The sequence below is a fragment of the Melitaea cinxia genome, chromosome 3 (assembly GCF_905220565.1).
Source record: "Melitaea cinxia chromosome 3, ilMelCinx1.1, whole genome shotgun sequence".
NCBI classification, from domain to species: domain Eukaryota; kingdom Metazoa; phylum Arthropoda; class Insecta; order Lepidoptera; family Nymphalidae; genus Melitaea; species Melitaea cinxia.
In genome coordinates, this window is record NC_059396.1 from 464639 (window position 1) to 490650 (window position 26012).

General features: G+C 33.8%; 1 protein-coding gene across 1 annotated transcript in view; it reads left to right on the forward strand.

Annotated features, from left to right (window-relative positions):
- The first annotated feature begins 18170 nt into the window (after positions 1-18170).
- LOC123669264 (neuroligin-1-like) overlaps positions 18171-26012 on the forward strand; it is a 46737-nt gene continuing 38895 nt past the window's right edge. Inside the window, exon 1 of the mRNA XM_045602877.1 lies at positions 18171-18270. Within this exon, the coding sequence (XP_045458833.1) occupies positions 18171-18270 (100 nt within the window). The remainder of the gene's footprint in view (positions 18271-26012) is intronic.

Here is a 26012-nt window from a genome sequence, read left to right on the forward strand (position 1 = left end):
TCGATTAAAACAAAATTTGTCGAAATCGGTCCACACGGGCAAAAGTTCTGATGTAACATACATAAAAAAAAAAAAAAAAAAAAAAAAAAAAAAAAAAATACAGTCGAATTGAGAACCTCCTCCTTTTTTGGAAGTCGGTTAAAAAATAATTGAACATTTTGATTGCACTTCATACTCTACTGTCTACTTTATGTCTATCTTAGAAACATATGACCTTGTGTGTAGCTATGTTAAAGGTATTTATTGATACGAAAATATCTAAGTTATTATTATCTTCATCATAATCACTTCAGCTAGAGAGTCCACTGCTGGACATAGGCCTCCACAAGTTCGCGCCGAAAATGGTATTTACTCATGTGTTTTGCCCATAGTCACCACGCTGGGCAGGCGTTATAATATAATTTTAAAATAATCTAACCTCTTCCAAAGCATAAACCAAGTATATAGTTAGATCTCATCAAGCCTTTTACATAAGTAAATGTTTGCTGCAATTCAAGAAACAGTTGAAGATAAACAACAAACAAGCATCGAGATGAAAGTCAATATGGAGTATTGGAAATGCGAAACCTCTTTGCGCTGTTTTATTTTGTTCGAATAGTCTGTATACTTATGACTGTATTTAATATTTGTACATACAGAGGAAATTTAATAATGATTTTTGTGGCGAAGTTCCTTATCGCGCGGAACACGAATTCCTTATTGAGCGGTATGGACTCCGCGGGATCAAAAAAAAGCGTAACAAGACTCTCACCAATTATAACTGTGATTGAAAATTATGGTAAAATGTATTTTAATTTTTGTTTATTTTTTTTAATAATTAATGTATATTTTTTTTTAAATTAAAAAAATTAATAAAATAAAATTTATACAGTTCCTAAATTTTAATTTGTTATTAACTTAATTAACCTCGATCATTCAGTGTTTAATTTATAATAGTTTTTTTTTTTTTTTTTTTTTTTTTTTAAATAGTATCGACTACTATTTTTCCTTTTATCTGATTCTTTTCTAAAAATGTCAATTGAGATTATTTTCATAACTTGCCGTTGAATTTTGTTAATACTTTGGACGTTTTACAAAATTTTCTACGCTTGAAAAACCTTAATACGATTAAATTTTTCAATTAATTTGTGCGATAAAGAACAAAGTTTTAGTACTAAGCTGTTTATATTGTACCTAAAATTTTAAATGAATTTCTAAGTAACATTTCACTCTTACGTTCTAATTTTTAACAGACTACAAAAAAGGAGGTTACTTAGTTCGACCGCACATACTATATTTTTTTCTTGATAAACACCCTTATACTGTTGTTTTTATTAATAAAATTTAGCACATTATCTCTATATTATACTAGCTGTGCCCGCGGCTTCGCCCGCGTTGAATCGGCTTAGCCGTTTCGTAAGCTTTCTTCTTGAATCCCTCTCTTCATTGGTGAAACCGCATGAAAATCCGTTCCGTAGATTTTGAGGGAATCAATCACATACACTTTTGGGGACTTTGTTTTATAATACACTAACTGCTGCCCGCGACTACGTCCGCGTGAAGCGCGCGTCGCGTTTACCAAATTGGTTCGTTGAATCCGTCTGAATTGTGGTATGAAATAATGTAGTAATAATATAGTATTATAGTGTAAATATGTTTAAAATATACTGCATGCAATTTAGTTTTTTAATATGGTTCTACGTAACTATATATGCCACGGAATAGCGTAACGCACTCTCCTCCGTGACTCCGTGACGACAGGGGTAAATAAAAAGTATCCTAGCAACGTAAAGGTTTAGATATTGTAAAAAATATATTTTTTTGTACTACTTATAAGTGATCAATATAAATGTTTCTTGAACACATAGGGTTGCAACGCGGTTATTTTGCTTTCAAACGACCTTGCTGTATATGTTTCATACAAACTATTAACCCCAATTAAACCCCTTTAGCGGTGGAATATCGCAAAATCCATTCTTAGCGGACGTTTACTAATTATAATCTACCTCCCTGCCAAATTTCATCTTTGTTCATCCTGGATGAATGGACCATCCAGCAGTTTTTGAGTTATTGTGATCAGTGAGTCAGTGACCTTTCTCTTTTATATATATATATATATATATATAGATTCCGATGCATTATTTGAACACCTCCTCACTATCTATAGAGTATACATTTTAAATTTCAAGTCTCTTACTTCAAAAACATAGGACTTTCATACAAATTTCCAACCCCCGTTTCATCCCCTTAGGGGTCGAGTTTCATAAAATTCGTTCTTAATGGATGTCTACGCCGTATAAGGAACCTATCTGCCAAATTTCAAGTTTTTAGGTGTGATAGTTTCGGAGATTTCGTGATGAGTGAGTCAACCTACCATCGCCCGTTTTAACCCCAAAAAGAAATGGAATTCTAAAGATAAATTATTTGAACACCTTCTTACTATCTATAGAGCATAAATTTTAAAATTGCAAGTCTCTTCCTTCAAAAACATAGGGCTTTCATACAAATTTCCAGCCCCCGTTTTATCCCCTTAAGGGTCGAGTTTCATAAAATCCGTTCTTAGCAAATGTCTGCGCTCTATAAAAAACGTACTTGCCAAATTTCAAGTTTGAAGCTGTTATAGTTTCGAAGATTTCGTGATGAGTTAGTCAACCTACCATCCCCCGTTTTAACCCCAAAAGGGAGTTTATTTCTAAAGATACATTATTTGAACACCTTCTCACTATCTATAGAGCATAAATTTTAAATTTCAAGTCTCTTCCTTCAAAAACATAGGACTTTCATACAAATTTCCAACCCCCGTTTTATCCCCTTAAGGGTCAAGTTTCATAAAATCCGTTCTTAGCAAATGTCTGCGCTTTATAAAAAACGTACCTGCCAAATTTCAAGTTTGAAGCTGTTATAGTTTCGAAGATTTCGTGATGAGCGAGTCAACCTACCATCCCCCGTTTTAACCCCAAAAGGGAGTTGATTTCTAAAGATACATTATTTGAACACCTTCTCACTATCTATAGAGCATAAATTTTAAATTTCAAGTCTCTTCCTTCAAAAACATAGGACTTTCATACAAATTTCCAACCCCCGTTTTATCCCCTTAAGGGCCAAGTTTCATAAAATCCGTTCTGAGCAAATGTCTGCGCTCTATAAAAAACGTACTTGCCAAATTTCAAGTTTGAAGCTGTTATAGTTTCGAAGATTTCGTGATGAGTTAGTCAACCTACCATCCCCATTTTTACCCCAAAAGGGAGTTGATTTCTAAAGATACATTATTTAGACACCTTCTCACCATCTATAAAGCACACGTTTTAAATTTCAAGTCTCTTACTTTAAAAACATAGGACTTTCATACAAACTACCAACCCCCGTTTTACCCCCTTAGGGGTTGAGTTTCGTAAAATCCATTCTTAGCAGATGTTTATACCCTATAAGGAACCTACCTATCAAATTTCAAGTTTGTAGCTGTTATAGTTTTGGAGATTTCGTGATGAGCGAGTCAACCTACCATCTCCCGTTATAACCCCAATAGGGAGTTGATTTCTGAAGATACATTATTTAGATACCTTCTCACTATTTATAAAACATACGTTTTAAATTTCAAGTCTCTTACTTCAAAAACATAAGTTTTTCATACAAACTACCAACCCTCGTTTTACCCCTTTACGGGGTCGAGTTTCGTAAAATCCGGTCTTAACAGATGTTTACGCCCTATAAGGAACCTACCTGCCAAATTTTAAGTTTGTGGCTGTTATAGTTTCGGAGATTTCGTGATCAGTGATTCAACCCACCATCCCCCGTTTTAACCCCAATAGGGAGTTGATTTCTAAAGATACATTATTTTTACACCTTTTCATCATCTATAGAGCATACATTTTAAATTTCAAGTCTCTTACTTCAAAAACATAGGACTTTCATTCAAACATCCAACCCCCGTTTTACCCCCTTAGGGGTCGAGTTTCGTAAAATCCATTCTTAGCGGTAGTTTACGCCCTATAAGGAGCCTACCTGCTACATTTCAAGTTTTTAGATGTTATAGTTTCGGAGATTTAGTGATCAGTGAGTTAACCTACGATCCCCCGTTTTGACCCCAAACAGGAGTTGATTTCTAAAGATACATTATTTGGACACCTTTTCACCATCTATAGAGCTTACATTTTAAATTTCAAGTCTCTTACTTCAAAAACATAGGACTTTCATACAAACTTGCAACCCCCGTTTTACCCCCTTAAGGGTCGAGTTTCGTAAAATCCGTTCTTAGCGGATGCCTACGTCTTATAAGGAGCCTACCTGCCAAATTTCAAGTTTGTAGGTGTTATAGTTTCGGAGATTTCGTGATGAATGAGTGACCTTTCGCTTTTATATATATTATAGATTTATTATTCCTTTAGTATCTATTTATCCGAAATTGTATCGATCTATAAAAATCTATATACACGAGTTATTTTGACCTAATTCGCCTAAGGACTTTATTCAATAAACTTAGGTTTTTGTACCTACTTAGTATTTTTCATACCATACTAATTTTAATGACTTTGTGCACTATTTAATGTCCCGAATTTAAACTAACTTTACCCCGTTGACTATTTCAACTTCAACTAAATATCAAAATTATTTATGACTTCTATATTAAATTTAAAAAGAGAAAGTTTAGTATATGACGTTACCGGAAATCTATAATAGCGGACAACAGTGTACAACACTTAACGTTTGTTGTGTTTCCGGACCCTCGCAGAGTATCCCTAAAAGACCTTTGACTGTGAAGCGTGTAATTATTTATTTGTATTTCGGTAACCCCAGAAGGGTTGCGATGTACGAAATTATTCATGTTACTTTGTAGTTATTTTCGGTCATATAAAGCAAATATTAATGTTAATAAATGGGTAAAATAGTAGGAATAAAAAATAAAAATATATAATAAGAATTCATTAAAAAAAATTACCAACTTCTCATATATTTTGTATGCTCGTTTGGGTTTTGTATGTTTTAGTTTCTATTATAATAAAGCCTTATTAAATTAAATTAGGAAACGTCAAGTAACACACTCGTCACTAGATGGCGCTGTCCTCGGTTACATCCCACTATTAAAGTTTGATTGATTGATTGGGAGATTTAATATTTCTTCAAATTTATTATACTTCCCAACTCATCTTTTTAAACTTATTTTGTGCTTTAAATTTTTCGAGACAGATTTAGCCTTTATCTAGCCTTCATCTATTCAATTCAGCGTAGTCTAGAGTCATAGTCGCAGTAGTAGAAGTTTGTTTGTTTGCTTAAGCGCGGTTATCTCAGGATTCAGGAACTCCCCTAGCCACTAACCTAGAACTACTATAGCCCATTTATCAAGGAAGGCTATAGGCTATTTTTCCTCAAATTAACGTGTAAAACCGCGTGGTACTACTAGTCACTTAGAAGAGATGTACATCGCTGTTGTAAAGATTTCCTATGTCTCTCTTCTTCTTGTTCTTCTCTTCTTGTATACTTGTCCTTATTCTAAAGGTTGTCTGGAAGAGATCGCTCCCAAGCGAAAAGACCGCCTTTTGTACATTTCTTTTTTTTTTCTTGTATATTTTATGTTACATGTAGTATTTCTGGTTGTACATGCCGTGTGGCTACGGAATCAAAGAATTTAGCCACTCCTCTCTCTTCCCTTGGGTGTCGTAAGAGGCGACTAAGGGATAACACAGTTCCACTACCACCTTGGAACTTATAAAGCCGACCGATGGCGGGATAACCATCCAACTGCTGACTTTGTAATACACAGGCCGATGACGGGCAGCAGCGTCTTCGGTGCGATATGCGGTCACCAACCCGCCTGCCCAGCGTGGTGACTATAGGCAACACACATAAGTTCACGCCATTTTTGGCGCGAACTTGTGGAGGCCTATGTCCAGCAGTGGACTGTAATAGATGATAGTGATGTGATGTGTGTGTGAGGTCTCTTTGAAGCGTTATGTTGCGAAGCGTTATCGTTCTTGACACTGACGTATAATAAACACAGAAGATAAATTAAAAGCGTTATCGTTTTACTTAAGAACATAAATACGCCTATAGGCTAAAAACTAGACATAACAAAACAATTCTTAGGCAATAAACACAACACAATTTAAATTTGTAAATCGATATTCTGTATTTCATTTGTACCGCTTCGTATTCAATTACTTCGATAACAAATTGGTATTATTTACAGTATTGTTATAACAATACTACCTTTACTTACTATTTCGTTACGTTATTTTATAGGTTTTGTAAGGATTGATCATTTCCTCCGTGGGCGAGTACCGCCGACCCCGACCCGAGTAGGTAATTGAAAAGTGTACTTCAGCTGTGTAAGTCCGAGATGCTTCTCGGACTTCTGGCTTCTTTTTCAAACGTTAACTCTTGTTGGTAAGTTTTGCTGTAAACGTGTATTATGAATATTATTGAAATTATTATCTTGTATTTACATATATTAAGACGAAATATATTGAAATAGTTTTAGAATTATCAATGAGGGAATAACAAAACCGATGATGAAGAAATATTACTTTTTTTGGAACGAAGTTCCTTATAGGTCGTTGCGGAGTGGTACCATAGCCGGCAAAAAACGTTCGTAACGTTAAAAAGGGGTAATATTTTTATCTATAGTCTATGTATGATGGCTATAGTGTCTAATGTATAGTCTACGTGATGATTGTTATTATTATTGCAGTTTGCTATAATTAATATATCATTCGATAACTATTATACATTTTTACAAATAATTGTAAATAAAATAACGGTGTTAAGATAATTTTGTAAAGTAATTATTTTCATTATTCTCGATAAAAAAATCATAATAAAAAATGTATACTCGAATAATTAATTTTAATTATTTAACAAGGGAACATTGTTAAAAAAAATTTCAAATAATCAAGTTCTATTTTATAATAAGGAACTTCGTTCCTATCTGGTGTCTCAAGACATCACACAGCTTTTTTTGTGGGAAATCTCTTTAACAGAATAAAATATTATACAACAATAAATGACAAAATTGTCTTTACTCTACAATAATTAACAATAAATATCGAAGTAACGTCATAACACATACCAGCTAAACTTGACAGCGGTTATAAAGCATACGCAGACGCTACACTCACGTATGTCCCGAACGTGTAACGTGATTTAGACAACGATCCAGATGATCACATTAATCTCAGTGCTGAATAATCACCATACTAAGTACAAGAACTTAACGGCGTACTAGTTCCCGTAGTTGACATCATACTTGCTTATGTAAACATTTCAAATTAAAGTTTAATACTATTTGTAAGAGTTAATCTAATCCGTAAGGAAGAATATCTTAATATCCTACCTGATCTTCAAATAAATAATACTCAATCCTATTTCGGGTTGTCTGGAAGAAATGACTAACTAGCTATAAGACCGCCTCTTGTACTACATATTTTTAAGTTGTCTGTGTTATTATTATTTTGTATTTGCATATTGTTGTGTACAATATATTTTATAATTTCGACGACCCGTTGGCGCAACGGTTGTCGCACTGACTGTTGCGCCAGCGGTTGCGGGTTCGATTCCTGCTCACGACGGACATTTATATCGACCGATCGATTTATATATGTTAGTCGTGGTCTGGGCGTTGTGTTTGTGTATTGTGTGTTTCCGGACCCCCAACACAGGAGAAAATCCTACTGGGGAATCCGTTGAGTTTGTAGCGTTTATTAATTTAAAAAAAATTAAAAAATAAAGAGTAAATAAATAAAATAAATAAATAAATAATATGTTCATATTTAGTTGGTTTCTTAACAAGAAAGACGAGAACAACTATTACTGAATTTTGAAAGAAATGATCGTGAACATTTTAATACAGAGATAGCGTGTGATGATTATTGAAACCAATATAGTGGCCGACAAGCCTACAATCTGCTTGATGATAAACAAATACCGCGTCCAATAGCCGCTTGCAGTACCAAGGACATAGCGTGTTACTACCTAAGCTGTTAATTCAGCGCATCTTTAGGAGTTATAACCGTACTCACAATAAGAACAAAAATATACTTGAGAGTGGTAATTTTCGGCTCTGATCGTCTGTAAGGTAGAGAGAAATTTTCAGTCGCATTGCTCTATATATTTAGAAAGATACTAGATCTTTCTAACTACTATCTACTCTCATCTAGCTCATAAGAATATAGGTCTAACAATTTGATGATAAAATTGACAAATAAACCTCTATAAGACAAAGGTCTACTCCTAGGCACATATTGTATTTACATGTCCCTTAGTCCTGTTATCATTAATGAATATATAATTGTTACTTCCCCCGAAATTGGAACTAAAATACCGAGATCCCGAGGATTCCAACATAGCAAACCGTCTCACCTAAACAAAGCATATACCTACACATATTGTATCGATCACGCCCATAACTCACGAGTTTGGCTAGTTGCATTATTGTGAAAATAAGCCAGTGGCCGCTAAATTGTCTAAAGTGTATAATATACGTTGTCGGGGGCTTTTCTGAACTATTTTTACGATCCACAAATCTTCCATACAAAGTTTTGATAGATGTGCTTTAGTTTTGGCAGCGTTCACCACTAAAGCCCGGCTTATTTCCTTTTCGGCTACATTGACAAAATTAGTTATAAGAATATCTCATAAAATACACAATACGTAAATACAATACATGGATTATTTATCTTGGACCGGTAAGCTATTGTAGTATTGAAATACTTCGAAAATAAAGTGTCTTATCCAATAAAAGTTGTTCTATGCTTTTTTATAAGTGGCTGGCTGGTTTAATAGCATTAGGTCGATTCCAGTACTGGGCAGATATTTTTTATTTGTTTTTGAATAAATATTTTTTCTGATTTGGGAGCGTATTATTTTTGGTAACTCTGCCATATAAATATGAGTCCTAATTTGTAGAACAGCAGAGTAGTAAATCCCTGCCCTTCCCCAAATGGAAAAAGCGGCCATTCCGTGCATTTTTTTTTACACGTTTGCAAACGGATTTTTCCAAGTATTTTTCCAAATGTCTCATTAAAAAAATCGCTTCTTCCTCTATAAAGGAAATAATTTAATTCCAAAGCTAGTCAGTTAGATTAATCATTATTAAAGATTTAATTATATGATTTTGAACAAATGACCACAACATTTTTCAACCATATTGATCCATTTTTTTGTTGACCATACTTGCTGTAAATTTATTTTCAAAAATAAATAAAAATATTTAAAAAAATTGAGGCTTTTGCATGTCGATTGCGCAATGGCCCTATTGTCTAGGTCAAGAAAACTTTTAACTATGCTAAAATCTCAAGAAATATTTTTTTATTTGAGCTTGTATTAGAGGCAACACTTTAGCTTATTTGTACCTCTTCCAGAACTTTTCAGTAACTAGCCATCGACCAATAGAATAATAACAACAGTATGAAATCATTATAATACTAAATAATACTGTTCTCAAGGTTTTTTTTGTCCCTTTGAGTAACGTCCGGATGCAGAGCTCCGGGGGAGGGGAATTGGAGGTACGGTTGGCAACGCGCTTGCGATGATTTTGGTGTTATATATATATATATACTAGCTGACCTGGCGAACTTCGTATCACCTTATTTTTTTCTGAAATATAATAATAACATAATATATCAAAATAAAATATAGCCTATCTTTTAAGTTGGATCAAACTGCACACGGTGTGTAAATTTGACTAAAATCGGTTAAGTAGTTTAGGAGTCCATTGAGGACAAACATTGTGACACGAGATTTATATACATTAAGATATATAGGCTGCGATATTCAGTTACCATCAAGTGCGCTATACGCTTGTTTGTTAACCTTGCCTAAAACTGTGCGAGTTATTTTGTCCACATGCATAATATACAGATCATTACCCGCAATATTCCATTACACTAAGAGCCGCTATTCGCTGCAAACGAATAACTTTATTCATTTTAATGTGGATACCATAATATTAATTGCATTTTAATATGTTATCAACACTGAAAAGTGATACAGCGATGGTTTTACATAATACTCTCAATTCGATGTTGATTTTGTTTTATTTAGCAATGGAATTGAAATGACCCAATAGTGCAATAAATCAATGTGATTAAATCTGGGATAATTTGTCAGGGCTCAATGTATACTTAAAATTAATGACGTGATTAATGAACTCTTGTTTTATATGGTCAATTGTGTTTTTTTATCAATCCACAGTGAAGAAGTAGTGTGTATTAATTTCCTTTTTACTTTGCAGGAGACAATAATGTATAAAAAGTACATTTGATAAAATACTAGCTGTCCCGCGGTTTCACCGGCGTTAATTAGAAAAGGAACTTTATCAAATTTTATATTTGAAAAAAAAATTGAAAAAAGGCGCACACGTATAGAAAAATTAAATATATTAATATATAATATTATAGGTATGTAACATACAGATATGATGTCTCCAAAAAACTAAAAGTAGTCAATACAGTCAAAGAATATAGCCACCCCTCTCTTCCCGTGGGTGTCGTAAGAGGCGACTAAGGGATAATACAGTTCCACTACCACCTTGGAACTTATAAAGCCGATTGATGGCGGGATAACCATCCAACTGCTGGCTTTGAAATACACAGGCCGAAGACGGGCAGCAACGTCTTCGGTACAACATAGCCAGCTCTGCGGTCACCAACCCGCCTGCCCAGCGTGGTTACTATGGGCAAAACACATAAGTTCACGCCATTTTTGGCTCGAACTTGTTGAGGCCTATGTCCAGTAGTGGACTGCGATAAGCTGATGTGATGATGATGATGAATACACAATACAGTAATATACAAAGAATTAAACGAATTTAATTGACAGCATAAAATATTCCTCCATCAATTTGTAAGTCGAGATAATGACAATTAAGAAGCTTAGCTAAATTAATTTCTCTATTAATTAAATCGTTCCAATTACGTGTCGACGTTTTCGTGGATGTATTACGTTCAAGTTTGATTCGTGATATTATCATACTCGGATCAACGTACGAGCTACGTCACTTCAATCTGAAGTGACTTTGGTTTTACAAAGATTTTCTTTACTTACATATATATATATATATCTTGTTCTTTAAAGGAGTCTAAAAGTAGAGAGAGATAATTCGAGATTAAAAGGAGTTAAACTCGATAAGTTAAACTTCATTTGAAATCAGCTTCTAACTGTCAGACTGCTGCAAAGATATGTATCCATAGTAAGGACAATATATACAGTAAGGACTGTATATATTGTCCTTACTATGGATTTAAGGCTTAATCCACCGCATGTACACTACAAGATAACAATTAATTTCCCTATCGTGACGATTGCTATTATATCTTTGATAACGACTGGCATTTGCCTTCTCTACAATGTACATAGGGGAAATCACAAACATGTGATCAAAAATCTTACCCAACCGGGATTCAAAATCGTGTTCGACGAAAAGTTATTTGACCACACTATTGTAGTCGTAATAGCTTAAAACTATATTAAATATACACACTACAACATATAAAACATTTCTTCATAAATAAGACGCCATCTTTTTATATGTCATCATGTTTGTAAGTCGGCTAGTACTCAATTCACAGGTATTCAGGATGTCTATCATATGTTATCCATCCACTGTTTACCGGGTGTGTTTGGTGAAAAGACACGTAATTAATTTAATAACAGATTTATTAGCTTTTGCTTTACTGTAACAAGATGGAATCTCCTTTCAATGTTTCTAATATAATTTATTCTAATTTTATCAGTAAATAAACTGGAAGTAAATAAGTAAATGAAAGTCTTAATAAAAAAAATGTATTTAATTTCGACGAAACGTCGGATACAAGTTATGTTCGTGACGGAATTTTGAATAGACATCAGTTTGTATCGACCCTCACCGCAGGTATACCCATATCATTACTGAGGACTTGATGCCGACCTCCCGACCCTAATCTACATAGAAAGGGACCCCGAGGTACTGGTCCCGGGAAAATGTCCTTGATATCAATTGAAATGAAGATCAATTTCAATTTCGGTATGAAACACTTTTTATTAATTGAAAATATGGTAATATATGTTGTTGAAAATGTTACTCGGTTTGGGATTTTTTTCCTTAAAGAAAAATTTTTCTATCAATGTATTTTGCTCATATGTCATTACGACGCTCATATATGATATCACTCTGGTACAGTGGCGTGTGTTCCATGCACGCACTCAAACACCGGCAATTCTAGTCCTTAACTTAATATTTTACCGAAAATAAATTCTGAAATTGTGTTTGCTCGCAAACGAAAACAAGGCGACTTCAATTACATAACAACAAGACGGACAAAAGAAAAAGAAAGTAAATACGCATTATTAGATAAAACTCGATAAGTATTTGTCAGATATCGATTATGTTTAAATGGGACCTCATGACCAGCTTTCGATTAATAAAAGAATCATCGAAATCGGTCCACCCAGTAAAAAGTTCTGAAGTAACATACATTAAAAATAGAGTCGAATTGAGCTCTCCTTTTTGTAAGTCGGTTAAAAATATTTGAAAAGCGGTCAGACTGATCCTTCCATCAGATAAATATTATAGTTATGAAGATTTTTATCATAGCTGACATTGATGCTAAGTCATCCTAAGTTTTAACTTTATCTGGTTAGTTTTTATTACCAGTCATCACTTAAGAAATGGAGAACAATGGGAAACTTTTTAAACGAATTTTGCCGGAAATTTGTATAACGTCAGCATACAAATTGATTTCAAGTAAACTAAATTATTAAAAGTAACAAACTCCAAGCCTCAACAACAAATTCCAACAGCAACAAATAAAAGTTAAATCCAAAAAAAAAATTAGAAGCCTAGAATATCCTTTTCTTATTTTTATATGCAAATATATTATTTAAAGTTGTACCATCAAAAGTAAATCAAAAACTTCTTTATTAAAATAGGCTCTGCAATGTACTTTTGTCGTTTGTCTTTTGTCTTTTGTGTAATAATATTTATTGTTTCATTAATTATAGTAAATTTGACTGACTACCACTCAAAATCAAAATCAAAAATAGCTTTATTCAAATAGGCTCCAAGAGCATTTTCGAATCGTCATTTTACAAATTAAAACTTTAAAAATAAATTATTATATTTGTAAAAGTAAAGCTCCCACTGATTCGGAATGTAATTTCTGCAGAGAAGAATCGGCAAGAAAATAACTTATCACATTAATGATTATTACAACACGAAATATAGGTTCTGCTGTTTCAATTTTAAAATCCGTTGATACACAACTAAATAATACCGCTTTCAAACAGTGTTGTGTTCCTGTGGTGAGTAAGGTGATCAGAGCTCCTGGGGGAAGGGGGGTAGGGCCGGCAACGCGCTTGCGATGCTTCTGGTGTTGCAGGCGTCTATAAGCTACGGTAATCGCTTACCATCAGCTAAGCCGCGCTTGTTTGTCGACCTAGTTGTTTAAAAAAAAGTAAAAAAAAATAACCATTATAAATTCAGTTATTTAAGTCAGTGTTGATAACCCTATGTGGGTTTTCTTGCTCCTTGATTGACGGTATCAAAATGAATACAATTCTCATACCAATAAATACATGTTATTATTATAAAACCTCTTTCTCTTTGTTACGTTAGTAAATATTTCGATTAAATGTCTCTGATTGATCAAATTTCCAGTTTATGAAATAATTTCTTTTTCAAATTTTTTCTTCGCCATTTTTATTGTGTGAAATCTTCATTGTGTACACTTATACAAATGCTTCTAAAAGGCAGATTTTATGCTGCTGAACTTTTGTCAGCTAACTTAATATATGCCATTGTTCTTAGGCAATTAGGAAATGTTGTTAAAATTGTTTATTGAACTCGGACAACACGTGTGTTAATCTGAATCTGATCCATATAGATAGGATACAATACAAGTCAATACCCGCGTTGATTCCAGTATAGTGATTGCAGCGCTATTGGCTTTGCCACATTAATGACAGGATCCTAATTAATTTATGTATAAACTGACGTCAGTATGTGATCGTTTGTAGGCTACAATTATAATTGTAACAGGATTTATTGCTTCTAACTGTCTAGATTGCTATTTTGATTTTGGTGTTAGTTTTTAATAAGTATTATAAAATATGCTGGAATTGGTCGAGAAAAAGAATCGAGGTCAAGAAGAATATCCACAGCTGCACTAATTTTTCATTACATGTCTGTCTACATTACACGATTAGCCCGTTGGCGCAGTTTGTTGTAGCCTTACTTTTTGTTCCATGGGTTGCGGGTTCGCTTCCCGCCTGATTCTCTGTATATTTGTATTTATTTATTTATGCAGTTCTATGTATAATTATCAAAACAATATTTAGTTATATCAAACGGCTGTTACCTATAACACAAGCATTAAGTTGCTTACTGTAGGAACAGATGATCGTGTGTGTATGTTATAAGATATTTATTTATTTATTTATAATAATTTATAATATCCTCCACAGACTTATAACAGATCAGATTGCCATAATAATCACGGCATTGCCACAATGAATGCGACGCAATAATATTTCAACCTGTCCAGCAATCCCCTAAGACATATCTATTATAATATAACCGTGTCATTTTATATTATAAACATATAATTTTGATACATCTTTGTTTTGTGAAAATAAAATTATAGCTAATAACAATGTCAAATCGTCAAACTTCATAAATATTTACAATTTGGAAACAAATATTGCGCCATCGCGTTATAACCTGTCAGGTGTTCACACGTGATAAGTTAGAGGTTCAGTGGCTCAGCGATGTGAAGATAACTTTTCTGCAACTTTTACGACAAAATACTTTTAATACTATTTATCAATATCAAAATAGAAAAATCCCAATTTGACAGACTTAGCTTGGACTTCATATACAGTTGTAAGACAGAAAATTCTTAATTTAGCAGATTTAGCTTGCGATTTCTTAACAGTTGTGATGGTGACAGGATAATTATCAAATTAGTTGACAAGCAATAACACAACCGCTCTGGTGTAATGATGCGTGTAGGCGCCTAATAACCGACAGTTCGATTCCAGCTCGGGATGGATATTTGTCTTTGTACAAATATTTTTTTCAGGTTTGGATGTCTGTCCTTGTGGGTCTCCCCATCGTACCTAAGGAGAGTACTTTAAGCTGTCGGTCGGATTGTTATGATATACGAGAAGGAATAACAAAATTGTAACTCCAAGTTTCCGACTGCGCAAAGTAAACGTTTCCTTTCTGGGTTACGGTATTCGCATGTTTAAAATCCCACAAACAATTTTGGAATCTTTTCAACATAAATTTAAAGTTTTTATTAAAAAATAATAATAGATAAAGCTTATTACTCGGTGCAGGATTACATAGTTGATAAAGATGTGTAGACTTAGTGATGCTGTATTTTATGCAACATGTTACTTATTTTGTACTAAAACACGGTTTATATATTATTTTTAAAAAGAGTAACTGCGGAGTTTCTTGCCGATTCTTCTCTGCAGAATCTACATTCCGAATCGGTGGTCGCTTTACTTTTACATACATTATTTTTAAAGTTTTAATTTGTAAAATGACTATTCGAAAGTGCTCTTGGGGCCTATTTGAATAAAGCTGTTTTTGATTTTGATTTTGATTTACACCATATAGCGATCGTTACTTATAGTATGGAATATATTCGCCAACCCGCAGTGGCGCAGCATGGTTAAGCTTCAATCCTTCTTCTACAAGGGGAAAGAAACCTATGCCGTGCCTATGCTAATGGGATGTCACAGGCTGAATCGTAAATCGTGATTAAGCGTGAAGACGTGAATAAAGCTTTTAAAGCTTCAGCGCTATTGTCATTCGAATGAATTTTCTGTACATAAGTTTTTTTTACTAATTGAGTTTATTTCAAAGTACATGCAGATCATCATCATCATCATCATTTCAGCCTATTGCAGTCCACTGCTGGACATAGGCCTCCACAAGTTCGCGCCAAAAATGCATGAACTCATGTGTGTTGCCCATAGTCACCACGCTGGGCAGGCGTGTTGGTGACCGCAGGGCTGGCTTTGTCGCACCTAAGACGCACATGCAGATGAACGTTTTAAATTATTTAAAAAACGGGACGCAACACTAAAACCCCATGTATGTTGTCTTATACAGCAAAAATATTTATTTAACACACGTGTACAAGCAAACGGTAACGGTATTGTCGTCACGATAAATCCATCGAATTTCGAATTTCACGTGCTGTCCACACGAAAAGAAAATTTGAGTTTCATTTCTATTGAGGTAAAATGTTTCGGGGTTATTGCATGGCGTCATGCAATACAATTGAAGTTTTGACACGAAAAATAAACTTTTATTCCCAACATGAACTTATGTAATCATAAACAACATTTTTACATACAAATGTAATAAAAACTAACCAAATATTCACTGAAAAGTTATAAAAAAAATCTGTAAAAGTATTGATAGTCATACGGGCGCTTGAAATGAGTATCTTTACTGTTAGCTAGTTACCTTTGTATTATTATTGGAGGAGGGCACAGTTGAATATATCCTGCTCAAAATCTAGAGCAGCCTGATTGGGGAACTCGGCCTAGCCGTTTCAGAGATTAGCCAGAACAAACTGACAGACAAAAATTGAAAAAAATGTTATATTGAAAAAAAAAACTGGTAACAAAACACTGCTTACGTAAGATAAAATTCAACAAAATTCAATCCTATTACAAAAATACAAAGTTTTACACAAAAAAAATAAAAAAAAAAGAAATTGTGATGTCACCAATCGGTACTCAGTGTTGTTGAGACATCGTTGCCCCAACACTGATTTTCAGTGAGCACTGTTTATATGTAGACAGCAAAAAATTATTGGTTAATGGAAATTGGTAGGTATATGTCCATTGTATACATTCAGATATATTTAATAAAAAGCGGTTATTTTAAAATTACAAACAGACACTCCAATTTTATTCGTTTTTATAAATACACTAGCTGACCTGGCGAACTTCGTATCACCTTATTCTTTTCTGAATAATAACATAATATATCAAAATAAAATATAGCCTATCTTTTAAGTTGGATCAAACTGCACACGGTGTTCAAATTTGATTAAAATCGGTTAAGTAGTTTAGGAGTCCATTGAGGACAAACATTGTGACACGAGATTTATATATATTAAGATTTTATTTTATGAACACGTGCTATAATGCTAAAATTGTAACTGAAAAAGAAAACTGAAGCAAAAGAAAACTTAACAAAGTCATATATATCAAGGAAATTCAAGATAAACATTATTTTATTCTTGATCGTGTTCTTTATGTACTAAGTTAGTTCATCATTTTGGCCAAATTCTCATAGTAAATATGATTTTCATTTTTTTACTTTTCCATCTGAGGTAATAATAGCTGCGTCGAAATACACGTTAGGACTCGGAAACGCTATTTAGTCTTATGAACGACAATTACTGATTTATCAGAAAGTTTTACGACATCTATAATGTTGAAATATAGTTAATAATTTGCTGGTATTTCGTTATGTTAAATATCGCATTAAATCGTAGAGCAAACGGGCTTATATGGGTACAAAAATCTAAGACTTGCCGACTCACCATTAACCGTTTTCCTTATTCGTATGCTAAATTAATCGCCTTTTAACTTACTTCACAAAAGGAGGAGATTCTCAATTCAATCATTGATGGAGACAAAATTTTACGTATTCTCGTGTCAATCTTAGCCAAAAACAGGTTTTATCGTTCGTTTCAGCCTGTAATATCCCACTACTGGGCATAGGCCTCTTTCCCCATGTAGAAGGGTCAGAGCTTAATCCACCACGCTGCTCCAATGCGGGTTGGTGGATATATTCCCTACAACAATAACAACCGGGACCGATGGCTTAACGTGCTCTCCGAGGCACGGTGAGGAGACCCACAAAGACTGCACAAACACCCAGACCACGGCAAACACCTATATGGCCAATACAAATGTTTGTCATGTGCGGGAACCGAAACCGCAACTGCCAGCGCAACAGGCAAAATCCATGGCTGTGGCCGTTGCGCCAACCCGGCGTCAGGTTTTTACCAAAATTTCTATATTAAAACTACCGATATTTCAGCAACGTTGCAGGCGCCATGGTCGTGACTCATATTCACGTTGAGCGTAAAAGTTTAAATATTAATATTTTTCTAGTGATATTGTTGTCCAAATAGAGGAATATGCTGATAGAGATTTTGTTTCAGCCAATCGTCGCGTGATGGCGCATGGAGTGCGCGCGGACGGCGTGGTGCGCGACGCTAGCGCTGGCCGTGCTGGCGGCGGCAGGCCCGCGTTACAGCTCGCGCATCGTGCACACACACGCTGGTAAACATGACCATTACAAATTCACCTGATATCACATATATACCTGAATATGAGCACTGTGAAATTTGGTAGTAGAAATTAATTAAAATGAACGGGGATGAGTTCTTACTTAAGGAATGTAATTTGCTTGTAACTTCACGTTGCTAACTTCTTCTTCGTTGACTGGCTAACTTCAGGGTGTCGGTTTTTTGTGACGGTGTGCGTCCCCTAACGAGTCAGAAGAGAGAGAGAGAGAGAGAAGTAGAACTTCAAAAAAATGTAGTATATTATAATTTTTCAACACGTCTGTATTACTAAAAAATATTTACCCTATATATGTATAAAAATTGTTAGGTACTTCTGTGAATGACTTCAGGTCTTTTGTATGTTCACTCGTCGATCTCTTACAGAAAGGGTCACAGTATTGTGAAAGAGCTCCGTGATGATTAAATCCAAAGCACTTGTCATTTACAGACAATAGTCAACTATGAATATAAATGCTTAAAGTATCCGCAACTTCTAAGTAAATTTCCCACATATTTGTTTTATCAATGTAAGAACGATTCAAAATCATCTGGTTTTTTTGAAAAATCTTGAAAGAACAATGTCGGTGATTTTGTTTAATTTGAATACAAGAGTAAAATATATAAATGCGAAAAAAAAAATATGAGAGACAAAATATACTTAGCCATTTTATACGCGCCAACGTAGAAGTGAAACTGTCGTTCCATTTCATAATTCATGACGTAGCAGGTTTATACGACAGCGCACAAGCGTTGCGGAAAATTTTTGTAAAGTTCAAAATCATCCAAGCAGTCCACAGATAGTTACATACTACAATTAAAGTATCATATTCTATTATATCATATTCACTTACTCAAAAATTTTAAAAGATTTACAAAGTAAAAAATATTCACAAAAATGTAAAGGTGTAATACATTACAATGCGTATTAACAAAATTGCGTTCTCACATGTTAAATTCAATTTTATATACATATCATTAGCATTCAACAGTTGTCGTTGACTTCGTGACAGAAGCAACTAAAAATTCTCTCTAGTACATTTTAAAGCAAAACCGTACGCCAAATATCGTTGACACAAATGGAAATTGACGTAATCAGCTTAAACCGGCTCCAATTTAGTAATAACTGTTTAACTTCCGAATCGTTTACTGAGCAATGTACGCAAAGCAATTTAATCTGTATAATTTCATTTACCGCAAGAAATCAGGCACCATTTACCCGTGTCTAGCGTATGAGGTAGTGACGCTTCTGGATCAGGTATCGGGTTAGCATAATCCCGGAACAATTCAATCAGACTGGGATCCCGGGGTTGAATCCCGGAATATTGTGGGTGAATGCTGGATCTGTTTGGCAACACTGAGTGTACATGTCATAATAACTTCTCCCAATTATTTTATTTATTTTTGATAAATTTTGTATATTTAAAATAACTAGCTTAGTTTAAATAAGTAGTAATTTACTCGAAGTGCCAAATTTGTAATAAGTATTCATAAAAGGAATACCCAAAAGATAAATTGTGTTCGTCGGCTGTCATCGTACAGGTAACGAACTCGAGATTTAAATTGTATCTTTGTCATTGTAATTTCTTTCCTTGATCTTTTCATAGATTGTTGAGTATAATACATTGTCCACACAACCTGTACATACGTTAGAGATTGTTACATTTATCTAAATTCTTAAACATAAAAAATAAAAATGATGACTCGTGGATCCAAGGCGCGCCAGGCGGAGGAACAACTCCAGCTGGCGCTCCAGGAGCTAAAGACATACAGGGTACAGTGTGAGCAATTACTAAGGGAGAGAGACGAAAATGAGAAGGAGTTGGAGAAGATTTTCAAAAAAAATACAGAATTAAAAAAACAAATGTCACAAATGTATACTGAATATACTAATGTAAAAAATGAAAATGAAAATCTTCTCAAAATAGTCAATGGGTTTGACCAGTGCAGAGATGAGTATGAGGAAACCCTCAAATTCAACAGTGAATTGAAACATCAGCTGCATGAGGCAAATAAACAAGTTATTCAGCTTAAAAATATAAACCATAGTCTAACAGCCTCTCAAACCCAGTGTCTATACAATGAATTGGTTGAAAACGCACCAAACTTAGTGTCTTCTGTCTCAAACTTGAAAAATAATATTAGTGTAATAGATTTAACCAGTGATGACTCGAACACTACCATCCCTATGCCAAGTAAAAATAAATTAAAAAAATATATCAAAATTAATAAACTCATCAAAAAATGTCACAAATTCTTAAAAACAAAAAATATTTATAAAAAGTATAATAATATTTGTAAAGAGAAAATAGAAATTAAAACAAAAATGATATCATACTGTCAAGAAATTAATATATTAAAAAAAGACTATGAGGCGGATGTTAGCTCACTGCAGTCTGAGATTGGAAATTTAAAGCATAGTTTAGAAATATTAACATCTAAATACAGTACTGCTCAGAAAGAAATTGCTGAACACATATCTGCCATGGATGACCTGGTGAAACTTGGCAACAATAACCTCGAGCGTTTTGACTCTTTTATTAATTATCATAATTGCGAATGCCACATTTCAGCCTCCGGTCCAACAGGGCAGATAGATACTAGCTTAACTAGTGAATCCCTTACTCGGCCTGCGGGGACTCACACCGACCCCAAATATTATAATGTACAACTACCTGTACATTCCATATCTATTCCTGAGGAAAAAAATAAAATAAAAATTTACAGTGATGAGTTAGGAAAAGGTATGGGAGTATTATTGAGTGATTTTTGTGTGGGCCAGCGAGTAATCAATCATTGCATGCCCGGAGCCACTTATAATCAAATAGTAAATAGCATTTTGAGTGAGGCTCACTGTCCCAACACAACTATTATTTTATTAATTGGGAGAAGGGGTAATGTAAACAAACACCTAATGGAAAACATTTTAAATAGATTGAATCAGTTAAATATAAATAAAATTTTATTGTTTACACTACCTTATTTAGCTAAATTGCCACAGGAAAATAGGTTAAGATATGACATTAATAATCTAATGCACACAATAACTACTTGTAAGTATTTAAATGTAAATATTAAAAAAAGTAACAAAATTGATGTTATTGACATAAATAATTTATGGAACAATAATAATTATATGTTGACATATAGTAGGCTGAGCCTACCATTTTTCTTTAAACGACAGATAGCATCTGTGCTATCATATTATATACAAACAGACATAGCCAATAATCTGGTTACTTTGATATCTGCTCATATTGAGCAAAACTGTAATATGACATTTTCTGACGTGGAATCCGTTCCAAATAATAATTTAAATTAATTATTAAGACAACAGAGGAAACCTCTAGCATATTAATAATCCATGACATTAAATCAGATAAATGTCATAATAATTTGGTAAGGAAAGCCCACAGTTGTAAAAATTTATATACTGTAAACCTGGTGCACCAAAATATACAGGGCATGCTAGGTAAAGATCTTGAACTGGAGTTATTTATGAATGGTGAAAATATCAATATTTTATGTTTAACAGAACACTGGCTCTCTATTTCCCAGTCCATATTTAACTTCAGCGGTCACCAGGTAGCTAGTATGTTCAACAGAGAAAAAGCTATACGCGGTGGCTCTTTAATAATTGTAAGTAAACTTTTTAAATATAAAGAACGTAAAGACATTGTGAGCCTCTCTGTTGAGCAAACTATTGAATTAGCCTGCGTAGAGCTTGAGCACTTCATTGTTGTATGCGTATACAGACCTCCTAGTGGGTTATATGAGTACTTTGAGAAAGTATTGGAAGAAGTTTTGTTAAAATCAAATAATTCTAATAAGGCTATTGTTGTATGTGGGGATTTTAATATTGATTTATTAGATAATTCTAATATAAGTCTGAGATTTAAGTCTATGCTTCTATCATATAACCTACATAACTTATTTACTGAACCCACTAGAATCACTGCTACTAGTGCTACATGTATTGACAACATATTTACAAACTGTAAACCTTATTCTAAAGCTATTATTAATAAGTTAAGCTCAGACCATTGTGGCCAGTTAGCTTCCTTTTCTTATTCTTTAAATGTCAACAAAAATATTTTAAAAAAGACCTTTGTACCTATAAGTGCTACACGTGTGGAGAAGTTTAGAGGTAGTATTGTGGCAAAACTTCCTTATTTATCATACATTAATGACCCTAACTACTTATATAACTCTTTATTTAAATTAGTAAAAACTGAATTTTCTACAATATTCACTTCAAAAACAGTCAATTCAGGGGGTCTCTTGACATTTGGTGAATGGGCAACTACTGGCATATACAAGAGCAGGCAAAGGCTTTATGAATTGTACAGTGAAAAAGCCTATAATCATAGTGTATCGTTTGCTTCTTTTGTAAGTGCCTACTCAAAAATGTTTAGAAGAGTATGTTCCATGGCAAAATCCTTGTATATTAAAGACAAAATAAGAAATGCGCATAATAAAATTAAAATGACATGGAACATAATTGCTTGTGAAAGTGGAAGAGTCACAGATCGCAGCTTCGATTTTAAGTTAAATGTCAATGATAAATTTGTTACCTCAGACCGAGAAGTTGCATCTGAGTTTGAAAAATTTTTCACTGACATTCCGCTTTCTACAACGCAATCACTTAATTCGTCTCCAGGCATTGCCGAATTTTTGCTAAAGAAAAACGTTAAAGAATGTAATGTAATATTTACATTTAAACCTGTAAACCCCAAAGATATAATAATAGCCTTCAGAAGCCTGGACGTCAAGAAAACAGCTGATCTATGGGGTTTATCTGTAAAAGTCGTTAGTTCGATAATTGATGTTGTCGCACCTCATCTAGCTACTATATTTAATGGCTGTATAGAACATGGTGTGTTTCCTGATCTAATGAAACACAGTAAAGTAATTCCTATTTTTAAATCAGGCAGTACCCTAGATCCTAATAATTTCAGACCAATTTCAGTACTCCCAACATTTAGTAAAATTTTTGAAAAAATCATCCTCGGGCAAATGTTATCGCATTTTAATGCACACAATCTACTACATAAGAAACAGTTTGGTTTTACAAAAGGTCGCTCCACAACAGATGCTAGTGTTGAGCTAATTAAAAATATTTTTGAGGCATGGGAGAGGTCGCAGGATGCTCTTGGGATATTCTGTGACTTATCCAAGGCCTTTGATTGTGTGCACCATGAGACGTTGATCAGGAAACTGCATCATTATGGGATTAGAGATAAGGCACTCGACCTCCTGAATTCCTATTTGAATAATAGAATACAGAGGGTTGATATAAATGGTAAGAGATCTCCTGGGGCTCCTCTGGATATGGGGGTTCCACAGGGCTCTATCCTTGGCCCATTTCTCTTCCTTATTTACATAAATGATTTGCCATTTTTTGTACAGGACAAGCATGAGATAGTATTGTTCGCTGATGACACTTCACTTATTTTTAAGGTGAAACGTAATTTACTTATATACGACGATGTAAACGATGCTCTCTCAAAGGTTGTCTACTGGTTTGATTCAAATAATTTATTATTAAATAAAAAAAAAACAAAATTAATAAAATTCACGACACCTAATGTTAAACTTGTTGATAATGGTGTAGAATTGGGAGGAGAGATGTTAAAACCGGTGGAGTCCACTAAATTCCTAGGCATCACTATAGATTCGAAATTGCGGTGGGATCTTCATATTGAGGGGATAGCGAATAGGCTCAGCTCTGCAGCGTTCGCGGTTAAAAAAATTAGACTTATTACTGACGTAGATACAGCTCGCGTAGTATATTTTAGTTATTTCCATAGCATTATGTCATATGGAATCTTATTATGGGGAAATGCAGCTACTGTCAATACTATTTTTGTCCTGCAGAAAAGAGCTATTCGTGCAATTTATAGTTTAGGCCCTAGAGTATCATTAAGAGATAAGTTTAAAGAAATAAAAATATTGACTGTTGCTTCTCAATATGTGTACGAAAATGTTATGTATGTTCATAAAAATATACACGAATTTCCCAGGAATTGCGACATGCATAGCATTAATACTAGGAACAAACATAAACTTGCAGTGCCTGTAACTCGCTTACGCCGAGTCAGTAATTCCTTTTATGGACAATGTATACGCTTATACAACAGGCTCCCAGAAAACGTTCAAAAAGCTTCTATTGCTAAATTTAAAAAAATTGTGAAAAAACGATTGTGTAGTAAAGGATATTATTCGATTAATGATTTTCTAGAAGACAGTACGCCTTGGGAATGATGTGATCGCTTCCAGGCTATTTCAACTTATAAAATTATTGTTCAATTCGATTTGCTTTGGGAAAAAAAAAAAAACATTACTGTAAAAAAAAAAAATATGATATTAGTCCCGCTGAGTTTCTTCCGCCAGTTCTTCTCAGGTCAGAGGCTTCTTCTTTCCGAACTGGTAGTAGACTCATGACGTTCAGTAAGAAATTGTAATAATTTTATGCTGAATAAAATATTTTGAATTTTTGAATTTTGAATTTTTGAATGGCGTCATTCCGTTTTGTATTACAAGAGACGAGGGTGTCGGGCCCAATTAATAATTGCTAGGGCACCTCGTGACCGCTTAATTGGGTGGCGTGTTGGTTCTGATTCGACCCCGTCTAACCAGCCTTGTTTGATTTGAAATTGCTTTTTTTATTCATTAATAATATTTAATTACGTGGGTCTGGTCCGTTCTGTTCAGTCTTTTTTGTTTTTCGTTTTGTTTAATTTAATCATCATTTGTCGGTCGAGCTGATTTATTTTATTTTGAATCCGTTTTATCAAGATACAACATTTGGGGTTAAATTTTATTTTAATACTCTCTGTGAATGAAAGTTCTCGAAACACGACTGGTTCAATGTAAAAAACCAACATCATATATTGTTTATTATTTTATGCAAATTGGGCTTCTGGTAATGGTCAATGCCGGTATTAAAATTATAACATTTTCCATCTGTTCATTGTGCATCGTATTCGTTCATGTTTGTAGATTAGTGAACATATTATGCATTGTGGTTAAAATATTATACTTAAATGTTAATTTTGTAATGTGGTTTTTCGGTGTTTGTTCAGAACTTATATATTTTTTAAGAGGCAATCACAATTTTGTAAAATGTCCGTTGCATGAAATTACCAAAAAAAGGTTGAACATTTTGATGCCTAGAACTTAAAACAATTAAATTTAACTTTAGTAAACTTTGTTCTTTTCGTTTCAAATCCTATTTAAAATGTAAAATTTAATTTTTAATAAATATATAAATCAAGAAACTTCACTTTTTCAAAGTTATATTAACTTTGATTTACTTAGTTTTAAAATATTCCGACGAAATTAGAAGTTTCACCGAAGTCAGGGTTAAAATATTCAGTCCCTTCCATTCCATCAGTTCTTCGTCAAACGAGTGTTGAAAAGGGTGTGAAGTTTTCGGTTTAAATATAACCTACCTCTAAATATACCGCAGCTATCGAATTTTGGTCTTGACTTATTCATTTGCTCGAACCTCTCTTAAACGGTACCTCGTTCAGCTTCGGCACTAACCACAACTGCATGCCCTAAATGAAGTTATAATTAAACTTTGAAATATGTTGCGTAACAAGTTTACTTCACTTTAGAATATAATTTACTTTGTTACCCCAGCTACCTCTTCATTTTATGCTCATGTAAACTCGTGTATACGTCGCATCGATCTTTGTTTAATTTATTTAAAGCTGACTTCTCGTCCTGGGCTTG